This window comes from Pogoniulus pusillus, chromosome Z, assembly GCF_015220805.1.
Source record: "Pogoniulus pusillus isolate bPogPus1 chromosome Z, bPogPus1.pri, whole genome shotgun sequence".
Classification (NCBI taxonomy): domain Eukaryota; kingdom Metazoa; phylum Chordata; class Aves; order Piciformes; family Lybiidae; genus Pogoniulus; species Pogoniulus pusillus.
The window spans coordinates 48,932,822-48,945,729 of NC_087309.1; the positions used below are offsets into that span (position 1 = coordinate 48,932,822).

The following is a 12,908-nucleotide window of genomic DNA, read 5'->3' on the forward strand; positions in this document are numbered from 1 at the left end:
CTTCTCTAACATTTATTTTCCCAATTTGAAAGAATTTCAGAGAGTCTGGGACTCCTGCATGACCAGCATGGGGCCATACCACCCTTGGCTAGTAGGCTACATTAGTACTGGATCTGATCTCATAAACAGAGGTGGGTTGCTCAAACATGGTAGCAATTGCATGGTTTGCCTTATCTTTGTGACTAACCAAACTGCTGACCATGAGAGCACTTCAGTGAAGCACTGGGAGTTTGTCAATCTTGTCAGTTCTTACTGAAATGTTCAGGTTAAGATGTGCAACCTGAAGAGCTGCCTGGGAAGAACCTGAGATATTTAGTCTTGAAATGGGAAAAAGACTCATCTAAATACAGAAAACAAGAGAAAGACAATGAGTTGAATACAAACACAGGATGGAAACTGAGCAAGGAAGTAAATATAAAAGAAGTGAGAGAATGGAAAGTCAGGATAGAAGCAGAAGCAGAGGAAAAGAAGTGGGCACCTGACATTTGAAGAAATTTGTCCAGGCTTTGTGGACAAGTCTCACCCAATCTGTTCAACAAAAGCAGTGTCTTGACATCTTTGATGTGAATCTGAAGCACAGCCTATCAGAAAAAAAGTTTCAAGCAAGGTAGTTACAAGTGAGATGAAGGAAGGACGTGCTAAACTCTTGGTCAGAAGCTGTTTGTGGCAACAGGTGGATGGACATAATCTTAAATTCAGCGATGCCTTGTGTGATGGCTCCTTCCAGAAAAGATGAAGAGGCAGATGAAGAAGTGGATTAAATGTTCTATAAGCAGTTGGGAGAGGTTTCATGATTCTACCTCTTGTTCTCATGGGGGACTTCAACTTTTCAGATGTATGCTGGAAGTACAATACAGCAGAGAGTCTCTCCCTGGGTTCCTGGAATATGTGGAAGATAACCTCCTGATGCAGCTGGTGAGAGAGCCAACTAGGGAAAGAGCCCTCCTTGAACAGAAAAGGACTCGTAGTGGGAGTAATAGCTGGAGGCTATGTAGGGTATAAATGATCATGAAATGATAGTTTTCAGATCTTGAGGAAGGAAAAGCATCAATAAAACCTTGGATTTCCATAGGGCAGACTCTGGCCTGTTTGGGAGGCTGATTGACAGAAGTCCCTAGGGAGGCTCTTCTGAAGGGTGAAGAAGTCCAGGAAAGCTGGACGTACCTCAAGCCTTAAGTCTTAAAGGTGCAGGAACAGGCTGTTGCTCTATGCTGAAGGAAAAGTCAATGGCAAGCAGCACCAGGGAGGTGATGGTGTGGATGTGGTACTTGGGCATGTGGCTTAGTTGAGTAGGGTTAACGGTTGAACATGGTGATTTTGACTGCCTTCTCCAACCTAAATTATTCTGTGAGTCTATGAAAATGCCATACAAGTTAAAGTCCTTACAAATGAAGTGGAATGCCTTTTCCATTATGCACTCTTAACTAATGATAAGTTGTTAAAATACAAAAGTGGACACAGGTATATTCTGGTGTAATGATTAGGTCTGTGGTATTTGTATTTTGGATCCCAGAGTGTGGGTATCTGGACAAGATTTTGGGTCCAGCAAATTGCAGAATAGGTCCAGCCATTAAAGTTCAGACTTGTGTCTCTTTCAAAACTGAAATTCTCCAAATCAGAATTTGGTTGCATGTTTAAATCTGAGAGCAAGAGCATGCTTCTTTTCATTTGTTTAATTGTGGGACAGAAGAGGTTGGACTTCAATGGGATCTGGTCAGTAAAAACAGTGATCAGGTTTTTTGATAGTATTCTCTGCTTGGTAATCTATTTTAGCCAGCTTTAAACTGGCTAAAATATAAGAATAGGAGCCCATGAATTTTAGCTGAGATTAAGGCTTTAAGAAACGGTCCTGCTGCTGCCAAATGATGGAATATGCCAACAAGAAGGAATTTCATTGGCAGCGCTCTGAGACATGGTCCAGCTCATGCAAGGCTCCATGCAAATGAGAAATAGGTCTCACTAGGATAGGATGAAGTGAGAAAGTGAACACTTGTGGCTCCCCAGCAACCACTGTCATTTGTCATGGTTTAGGTTGACTTTACAATAAATGCACTAACAAGGATGAGGAGAAGTTATGACTACTGGTTAGTTTACAGCATACAAGTCATGTAGAAGGCAAGCAAAACTGCATCCTCATTGTGGTGGGGAAAGCCTGTTTCATTTCCAAGTTCTTGTAACAAGCTTTGTAGCCAGATCGTTCTCAGGGTTGTGTTAGGTATTGAACTGTGTGATTTTGGTCATGAAAGAAAGAAAAACCCAACTACATATGTCAGCTATTTTCTACTTTTAAAACATTGCTCCCTTTTAGCCTAAATGTTATCATATTTGCTCTGTTTCCATGATGTCTTGGTATCATTATACAAAACTTACTGCACAGAACTTCAAGAAGCATTTGAAGTTAAATATTCTAAGTATCTTCTCTTAATCCCTCTCTTTATAAGAGCAATCTTTACATCTCAGCCTTCAGATTTCAGGTATGTGCTATTCAAAGCAGAATTGAAAGGAGTTAGACATTTCTTCACCTTTAAATTGCCAGGGAATATTGTAGTAGCAAATTTGTGATTTCCCTGTCTTTAAGGACATCTGATGCTGTGTTTTGATGCGTGTTTCTCTCATCAGCATTCTTCTTTATCTCAAGGAAATAATATCTTAAAGAAAAATCTTTAAGACAGCATGAGCCCATCAAATGACATGCCTTGCAGTGATTCAGAATGCCTTCTGTGCTGTAATTGTCATTTCCACCCCCAAGATCCCACTGAAACAGGATCTCCAGATCTGTGCTGGCACCATTGTGAATTTAGAGCTGAAAGCATGCAAATTTCTGGAGATACCTGCAGAAGCACACTGAGGAGTGCACCACAAGAAGGAAAAAAAGAAAAAAAAAAAAAAAAAGAACAAACCAAATAAAAAACTCTTGAAGTTGAAAATAAACAGCAAATAGCTCTGAGTTTGCTCTCAGTTGAGCCATGTGCTTCCTTGCCTCTCCCTGCTTTGGTCATTTTGGGGTTGGATCCCTAAACCAGCGACCTGCAGTGATCCTTGGTGTGATCCTGAGACATCAAGCCCAGTGCAGCCACAGATAGGAGAAAGAGTCTCTATTTTCCGCATCTCGTTTCTTGAGCTGGCAGGGCGATACGACAGGGTGCAGGCTGGCTTTCCTTTTCCCAGTATTACTCTATAAGTAGAAAATTCAGGTTGCTAGCTGTGCTGATCTCACATTGCTGGAGAGGGTGACACTCAATCATTGCCACTGTTACAAACTCACCGCATACTGTTCTAATTTCTGCCTCCCTGTGTCTTACAGATTTCTCATGATGCGATACATGGTTTCCATCTGAACAGCCCACATACCTAATCCCTGGACTACATTTCTCACAGTTTTCCATCTTCCACCCACAGCTCCATTGACTTTTCAACACAAAGGGGATGAGCATTGAGAAAATAGCAGAGCTGTAGAAACTGAAACAAACATTTGAGATCCTCATAAGCATTTTGGGAAGAGAATCGACCCAGGGACTCATTGTTGAAGAAAATTTAAGATGGTTTGGTATGAAACCATATCCTTCAAGTGGCAAGCTGTCAAAGAAAGAGAACTCAGAGGGGAAAACAAATATTTTTTTGAAGTTGTATTTAGAAAGAAACTTTTAACTAGGATTTATTCCCAGCTGTGCTTCAAATTCTCTCCCTGGGGAGTGGGGACTTCTTCAGGACAGTTCCAAGGACTTCCTTGAAGATACTCGAAAGCTGCCTGCATGACTGGCTGTATGTGGCACTGCTTAAGCAGCAGTGTTGGATCAGACAATCTCCAAGGGTTTCTTCCAACCTTAACCATCCTGTGATTCTGTGGCATACTGAAGGCTACAGAGAGCCAGCCCAGACCAGGAGTGCTGCACTGATCTCTGGCTGTTCAGTGGGAGTATTTCTCCCTCTCTGCTCCCTTGGCAATGTGAGCTCCCAGACTGACATCTATGAAAGTAGCCTTGTGTGATGAGACCATTCTGCTTTCTCTAGGGCTTCCCTTTGATATTCTCTCTTGACCTCTGCTTTCATGCTGTGTCTCCAGCAGCACCTTTATGAACATTCCAGGGTTGCTGAGAAATGTGTTTGAACTCCCACCCGTGGTGCAGGAAGTGATTCAGTTACAGGGCCACCACAACCATAAGAGGTCCAGTCTCTGTTGAAGTGCTCCATGTTTGGTTGATCCCCGGGAAGAGTATTGCTCGGGAAACCTGTGAAGGATGAACTCCAAGTGTTCAAGGAAGGCAACCAGAAAAACTACATCATTTCCAGGACCAAATACTACTTACACGTACAGACAGCTTTATTCTGCGTGGTATGGATGCTGAACACACAACTTTAAGCTCCCAGCAAGTACCCAACAGGTACTTCCAGAGTGCATCTTCATGAGGAATTGGTTTTTAGTCTTAACATGCACCTTGGGGACCTTAGATGGAAGCAGTAGAGGCAGTATGCTCCATCTACCAGTGATCTCTATTCTCTCTGACTTACATGCAAAAAATGAAATAAAAGGGCTTTTTTGTTGGTGATTTTTTTTTTTGTTTGTTTTGAGTTTGGGATTTTTTTGTTTGTTTTGTTTTTTTTTTTTTTTTGTTTATTTCTTTGTTTGATTCTTTGGTGTTTTTTAGTGAAAAAAGGTCTCCATCACTTCAATGTCTTGCACCATCACAGAAGCTTCTCAAGTTAAGCTCCAGGTGTTGTTCTGGAGCAAAGCTGGAGAGTGGGGAGATTCAGGCTGGACATGAGGAGAAAGTTGTTCACCATGAGAATGGTGAGAGCCTGGAATGGGTTGCCCAGGGAGGTGGTTGAGGCCCCATCTCTGGAGGTGTTTAAGGCCAGACTGGATGACACTGTGGGCAGCCAGCTCTAGGGTAGGGTATCCCTGCCCATGGCAAGGGAGTTGGAACTAGATGATCCTTGTGGTCCCTTCCAGCCCTGACTGATTCTATGATTCTAAAAGGAAAGGGGCATTGCTTTGACAGAAAGTAAGTGGCAAAAGATGGCTTTTGACATTGTAAAAACAAGTCAGAGGCCTTCTACAAATGCAGAAGTTTAAACTAGAGCACTTCTGAGAAAATGCATAGTTTTTTCATGTGGGATTATTTTTTATGCTGGGTTTTGCACAAGGTCATTTGAGAAAGGGAATGGGTTGTCTCTAAAATATTTTTGTCTTACCACCACACAAGCAAACTACTTCTTGTTATCAACAGCTCACTCACAGATCACAGAAACCAACACACTTTTCTGGTTCAGTCTTGAAAAGAGGCAATTTCACTTAACAACAAAGAAACCTGAGGACAAACACACAGCACAGGTTTTAGAAACAGCTACATTATCCCTGACCAATAGTGATTTTGGCAAGTTGACAGGAACCTAATGGCATCAGAGTAGGTTGTGGCTGCCCTCTGAGAGGCAGGAGAGCTGCACAAAACCTGTCCTTAATCGCATTAATGCAAGATGCTGGTACTGAGTGACAAAAAGGTCTTCCAACCCTGCAAAATTTTCATTTGAAATTTTATCCTTCCTTTGTCAGGAGCAAGGCATTTGCAATTCTACTTCTGTACTTGTCTGCTAGAAACGTGTGAATGCTTCTGTCCACTTAACACATTTTGACTGCAAAGAGGTGGAGCTCTTCCCTATCTGCCACATATCCATGAAGCCTGTGAACTAGCCCCTGAGTGAAGACCACTAGGAGTCGAAGAAGACAAATTCACCTGGACTGAAGCTCTCCCACAAGGTCCTATATAGCAAGTCACTTACTTCCCAAAGCTTCCCAGATCTTTGCAACTGTATTTTTGGCAGAATACTGTTGTAATTGCATTATAAAAAGAAACACCCACACACCCTCAAGTCCCAAGGACAAACAAGGCACCAGATAATTTTCTCTGCATTTCAACAAGGTGCATAGTTTTATGGCTCAGTGGTGCTTACATCCTTTCTTGCTCTCTCCTCTATGCAGCACAGACTTAATATAGGGGAAAACAGAGAGGGCCTGGCATAAGCAGACACCACCTCCAATTTCAGAAGATGCTTATTGGGTTGCTCTTTGATGCCTGCAGCATGCCTGCATTGCTGGGCAGTCCTGAGCTCAGTTTTACTTTGGGAGTCATCTGCCCACATATCCAGGGAATGCAGATGGATTGTCAACCCTGCACCTCCTGGTTGGTTTCAGACAGCACCATATCTCCAGAGTTTTGATGCCAAATAAAAGTGATTGCTTGATTAACAGAACGAATAGGAAGCGTTTTCATGTTTCATAGATAAGTGTCTGTCTTGAAGTTCCTCTGCATGCAGAAGCAGATTTCTTCCCTGTGCAGTTGAAGGCAGTATAACCTCTAGTGTAACAGCCCATCCATTAGCAGCTATGTAATTTGACCAAGCAGCATTTATAGTCATGGCACTGACCTCAGACCTTCTCCTTCTGGTGAGTGCTGTCGGCAGTACTCCAGGCTGAAGGACTCCACCGACACTGAGCTGGTGTGCCACCGGACAGTGGCTGTGTCCCAACACACTGTACAGTCCTCAGCCCTGATGGTGGGGATGGCAGGTGCTAAGGATACAGAGACACATTAGTCATCACATGAGGAGGGTGCCAGTGACTGAAGTCGGGGATGGTCGTGAGGGAAAGGAAGAGTCATCTCCACAAAAACCAATGGCTTAGTCATTTTGTCCATTCAGCAGTGATCCACTTTTTAGTATTTCAATGGCAGAGGACTACATCATAGGTGGAAAAAAACACATTGGGAAAGTCACCATGAAAGTCACTGTGAATATTTGTGCATTTCTGCACGTGCATAGAACACCCATGTAGATTTTTATGCCTTTCCTCAAGAACATTTTCTTAATTTCTGCCAACCTTCAAGAATCAGAGACAGTACTGCCTACACCTCTCTCTGCATCACCTCAATCCTGTCCTCAGATGTCCCTGCATGAACTGTATCAGAAGCAAATGTGCTGCTGCAGAACTGATAGAGAGATGCTGACATTCTGCTTAATTATGTCCTGTTTATTTTTGCAATGCTAACGTTTGGGTTTGTAATTTCTCTTTTTTAGAGCCTTAGTTTAAGAACTACAGGCTCTAGTGCAAGACAGAAAATGGAATGTAGCACAGTGCGCTGAATGCAAGTAATCAAAAGCTATTGTGGGAAATTGCGCATCCAACATCAGAATTCAAAAATGATTTAGTTGTATTCATTCGCCGTTTCCCTTTCCAGGGAACAGCAACATACAGAAACCTTACAACTCCTTGTTGGAACTCATAAATAGTCTTAATACCAATCCTCAAAAGAAAAGTTATTCTTTTTTTTTTTTTTTTTAAAAAAAAGGACATAGGGAGTTATTTTGCTTTTAAAAAGACCAGGTTCTGAAACAGGAGAACTCAAATGTTGAAATAAGGCGATTTTACAAGATTACTTTATAGAACTTCAAGAAGCATTCCACATGCATTCTGTTTTGTAGGGAAAATAATTTGGTTGTTGATAGAAAAGAAAACTGCCCACAAGTACTTATCAGTTTCCTGGTATAGTTAAAGTCGGGAGGTTAGCAGTTCAGGTTAAGATGTACTTGATGTTTTACTGCTGGAACAGCTAATGTATCTTATTCTGGCTTTATTGCCTGGTTTAAAATGCATCTGAGGTGCTGGAACATGTCCAGAGAAGGGCAACAAAGCTGGTGAAGGGCCTGGAACACAAACTCTATGAGGAGAGGCTGAGGGAGCTGGGGTTGTTTAGCCTGGAGAAGAGGAGGCTCAGGGCTGACCTCATTGCTGTCTACAACTACCTGAAGGGAGGTTGTAGCCAGGTGGGAGGTGGGCTCTTCTCCCAGGCAACCAGCAATAGAACAAAGGGACACAGTCTCAAGTTGTGCCAGGGTAGGTATAGGCTGGATGTTAGGAAGAAGTTCTTCCCAGAGAGAATGATTTGCCATTGGAATGGGCTGCCCAGGGAGGTGGTGGAGGCACCATCCCTGGAGGTGTTCAAGAAAAGCCTGGCTGAGGCACTTGGTGCCATGGTCTAGTTGACTGGATAGAGCTGGGTGATAGGTTGGAGATCTCTTCCAACCTGGCTGATTCTATGATTCTAAAGAACGGGAAAATTATTAGCTAAATCCCCTAATGCCTGTGTTTGGCAACTGGCACATGCCCACATTTGTATGTGTGCAAATACTGTGTTGCAAGGTATCGATGTTGATTTGTTTTTGTTTTCTTGTCTTTTAATTTTGAAATTACCTAGATGGAATGAGCACAGCTGAGAATAAAAGTTTTTAATGTTCTTCTGAGTTTGTTTGTTTGTTTGTTTTTAAACAAATTACCTGCACTTAGAATACTTATAATATTCCAAGACTCAGATAAACAATCTTACAAGAGGCAACAAAACAAAAACGTTAAGCTCTTGCTCCATCCCTCAGATGCAGAGTCAGAGTCACACAGGTTTTGAACAACAGAAAAAGGTACATTCACTTCTGTGTCTTTAGGATTGTGAAGAGCCTTCATCCAGAGACAAGTTTGATGCAGAGAGGAAGGAGTAGGGGTAAAGGGGTAACTTCAGCATTGTTTCCTTACAAAATATACTGCTTGGAAACAGCATGTTCCTCAGGAAAAAGGGAAGGACAGACTCTAGGTTTGTGAGGCGGAGGAGCAGGAGGCAGGAGGTGCTGAGGGAATGCTGCAGCAGCATCTGTCAGTGTTCCTCACAACTCCCCAGGCCCACTGCAACCTCCAGAGCTGCAATCCCAGCACAGAAACTTTAAAGGGATTCCCAGCATCTGAAGAGGCACAGCTTTGATCCACTATTAATGTATATGTTCCTATTACAGCATATACCAGCAAACTGGTTTATTGTATGTGCCAATTTTGTATCTGAATTATTAAATTGAACCTTTACATTCTTATTCCTGAGTTCACTGGGCTATGTGAAGAATCTAAGTATTCTATTTTCATAGTAAAGTAGTTGGGCTCTTCAGATTCAAGAGTTGACTTCCATTACTGGTGCTCATTTTTCCACCTTTGGCATTAAGAGGGTGCAGGGCTTTTACATCAGTCAGCATTCAGCAGTTGCCCCCACACGTCCACCTGGCATTCAGTGCCGTCCAGAGGGAGTTCACCTCAGCTTGAGGGAAGGTGTTTAGTGAGCCTTTGTTTGATCTATTTGCTTTCTTAAAGAAATGGGCTCCAAAGAAGACTTCAAATATTAAAGGAGATAAACTCTTTTGTAAGGCTTCAGATTTGTGAAAAACCAAACCAAACCAAACCCAAACAACGGTAAGCCTGGTGCCAAATCCTATGAGGAGAGGCTGAGGGAGCTGGGCCTGTTTAGCCTGGAGAAGAGGAGGCTCAGGGGTGATCTTATTACTGTCTACAACTATCTGAAGGGGCGTTGTAGCCAGGTGGGGGGTGGCCTCTTCTCCCAGGCAACAAGGGGACACAGTCTCAAGTTGTGCCAGGGTAGGTATAGGCTGGATGTTAGGAAGAAGTTCTTCCCAGAGAGAGTGATTTGCCATTGGAATGGGCTGCCCAGGGAGGTGGTGGAGGCACCGTCCCTGGGGGTCTTCAAGAAAAGCCTGGATGAGGCACTTAGTGCCATGGTCTAGTTGACTGGCTAGGGCTGGGTGCTAGGTTGGACTGGATGATCTTGGAGGTCTCTTCCAACCTGGTTGATTCTATGAAAAGGCAAAGGCCGTTCTTAAAAGTAACATCTTCAAAACTCTTTTTTTTTTTAATTATGAAATATTAGCCAGTAATATTTCATTATTATTTGACTGTCTCACACCATGTTAACAATTAACAGATGAGGCAGAAAAAAATTGGAATCTCTGCTTTGAATTCCGTGGAAAACAATATTTTCCAACATCTGAATCTCAAACTGAGTATCAAGGAGAAAAATCAACAATTTTGAAGTCTAGTGGATTAAGTAAAGAGGCTTGAAGCTGTGTTTTTTGCCAAGTGTTTTCAGCAACACACAGAGTTACTTAATTGCAACATTGTTAAATACCCTTGTCTGAATTTAGCGATTCGAAGAACATAATGATTGTTCTTAATCCTGTAACGCTAAAAACATTGTCTGGCTGGAGGCCCTCAGGCACAAGACACTTCACCTTGCCTGTAATTTAAGCAGCAATAGTTTTGTCAATACAAATTATTAAAGAAATTAAAGCACAGAAAAAGCAATCAGTCAAATGGAGCTCACAAACAGTACTTGTCTAATTGTTTATTTATACCACTTAAGCAGCAGCAGACCCTTCCAGCCACGCCTGAGATCTGGGTCTCGCTGAGCTAGACATAGCATGTAACCTCGCTAAAACAGACATTCTCTTGAAGTTAGCAATTTAAATCAGCACCAGGTAGATGTGCTTGGGAGGGTGGCAGAGAGGCAAAAAATGCAGCAGCGGTTGCCTCCATTTTCCAGGAGAAGCAGCAGCATCAAACAGCCAGGTGGCTTTCCCAGAGCTTCTCTGCAGCTTTGCACCACACTCAGAATATAAATTCATAATGTCCTGCCCCAGTGACACAGTCTTGGGGCTTAAGCTGGAACTGTCTCCAAATCTGAATGCCTTTAATCTTCCTACCGAGCACTGTCTCTTTGTAGAAAGGGAACCACCCTGAGCCGCCTGCTATATGCCAGGTGGGATAAATGAAGCAGCTTCCCCTGTTTTGGTAACATGGTGGACTGTAATTGGCCTAAGCTCTAAGCTTATAATAACCACGTGTTGAAATATGTACATACCTGTCTTAAAAATGGCTTTTTCACTGGGTAAGCCACAGCCTGTACCATTCACAGCCATGACCCACACACTGTAGCAGCGATCTGGCTCTAGGTCCTCCAAAATGCAGTGGCTCTCCTTCACTGTCACTCTGTACTCTTCCACCAAAGCTAAGAGGGACACACAGACATGCAAGACGTCACTCTCAAGTGTTGTGCAGAGGTAGGGGCTATGATTGTGCATCACAATGAACGTGTACAAAACAGTCAGTTAAAACAAAAAATCAAGAACATGTTCCTAGCTAAGTTCTCCGTATCTCACCCTGGCTCAGCTTTGACATAAAATTTCCGATGTGCCCTTGAGTTGCGTGCACTCAAGTCCTGTGGATGGCTAGGGCAGACTTTGGCCTTCAGTCTTGCTGAGAACTAGACTGCAAATTCTGGGACGTGCAAGCAGCAGTTTTCAACCCTGGTTTCACTTCGGGTGAAACTATATATAGGTTTGCTCTATGACGTAACAGTTTCTCATAATGGACTTTGTGGCCCTTAGCTATGAATTAACTATTATAAAAAACCTCTTAGCATCCTTTAGCATGCACACACAGCCACATATGAATTTGTGCAGAACTCAGTTGGTGTTCAGAAAAAGCCTGGATGAGGCACTTAGTGCCGTGGTCTAGTTGATTGGACAGGGCTGGGTGATAGGTTGGACTGGATGATCTTGGCAGTCTCTTCCAACCTGGTTGATCTTATGATTCTATGAACAGTCTGAGCTTTCTTTATGAATGAGAATTTCAATTAAAAATAAATTAATATTTAACTCCTGAGATATTTTAACTTTCTTTTGGGGAAAACAAATGATTTGCCTACATATGGAAATGCTGTTTAGCTGTTGTTATATATATATAAAATTAGGAGACAGTTCCAAAGTACATGCATGGCTCTAAACATTTACTGAAGCCAATGCCTTTGGGAGCTCTATCTGTAGCCTCCATAAGTATCCATGGTCTCACACTTCCCAGACAATGATACTTGTTTTGCATGTTGGGAGATGAAGAGGGGAAGAAGGAACAGCATCTACCTCTCATTCTCCCCCATCATTACCTGTCCTTTGGCCTATGCATCATATCTTTACAGCTGCTATTATTTCTGTGCCCTGTGCACTCCCTTGCAGCTTGGCCTCCCCTCTGCTGGCCCCAGACCAGGTTTCTGTCAATGTGAAGGAAGACCTTACATACCCCCTGCATCTTTACTGGCCTGAGGCTCTTCCATACAGTAGACCTGGAAGCAGTCAATGGCATCCCCATCATTCACAGCCCAGTAGATAGCAATGGAGGTGCTGGTGGCTGAATTTGGTTCCTGAGGTATGACAGTTGGTGTCTGTGGGACTGAGAAGAAAGACTGTTATTCATACTCTTGTATTTTCAGCTAGATTACCTACAGATTTGTGAGGCAGCCTGGTTGCTTTTTTTTTCACTTAGGTTGCTTATTTCTTCAGAACAAGTGCAGCATGTACATGAAATGTGGCATACTGGTGCAGTTTTAGAGCAGTAAGTCCTCCTAAATGAGCAACAAGCAAAGAAGTCATTGATTTGCATGGATATCTGTCCATTTTCATTGCAGATTGGACAAAACAAGACCCAGTCCTAGTAGCAAGACCAGCTAAATTCAGTGCAAACCATGTGCCATGCTCTGCCCAGCTCCTGAGGTCCTTACCCATTGGTCAGGCCCATCATTCAGACCTGGCTGTTCATTTCTGACCTCCATCAGGGAGACTCTCAGGACTGTAGCAGTCCTGGGCACACAGAACTGTCCTATAGCTCCAGGATAGTGATCCCTGTCCTTTCCTCAAGAGACTTCACAGGGACAACTCTTCAGCTCTGCTCTCCACTTTGAGCCACACATGCTGATAAATGGCCAAGAGACTCCTAATAATTTCAGGCCACCTCCCAAGAAAGGCCAGAAGACCATGAAGCCTAACACAGGTTCATCTGCATGACTTGCTTCTCAGTTAGCTGACCTTGCCTTGCAACACAGGCACAACAGAAGGGGATGGTCTGTGAAGAAGGTGCCCATGAAAGTGGGAAGTAAGAGCATGTGTTTGTAGCAAACAGCATGAAATAGGTCACTGATGAGGAGGGGGAACTTGCAAAAGAAGAAAACCTCTTCCAGAGACAAGTTTGTGCAGCAGAT

The 12,908-nt window shown here is 43.0% G+C and overlaps 1 protein-coding gene across 1 annotated transcript in view; it reads right to left on the bottom strand.

The window, feature by feature from the left end:
- CMYA5 (cardiomyopathy associated 5) overlaps window positions 1–12,908 on the bottom strand; it is a 61,248-nt gene that overhangs the window by 10,570 nt on the left and 37,770 nt on the right. Inside the window, exons 9-11 of the mRNA XM_064176328.1 lie at window positions 11,954–12,103; window positions 10,740–10,886; window positions 6,424–6,568 (exon numbers count right to left, since the gene is read on the bottom strand). Of these exons, the coding sequence (XP_064032398.1) occupies window positions 6,424–6,568; window positions 10,740–10,886; window positions 11,954–12,103 (442 nt within the window). The remainder of the gene's footprint in view (window positions 1–6,423; window positions 6,569–10,739; window positions 10,887–11,953; window positions 12,104–12,908) is intronic.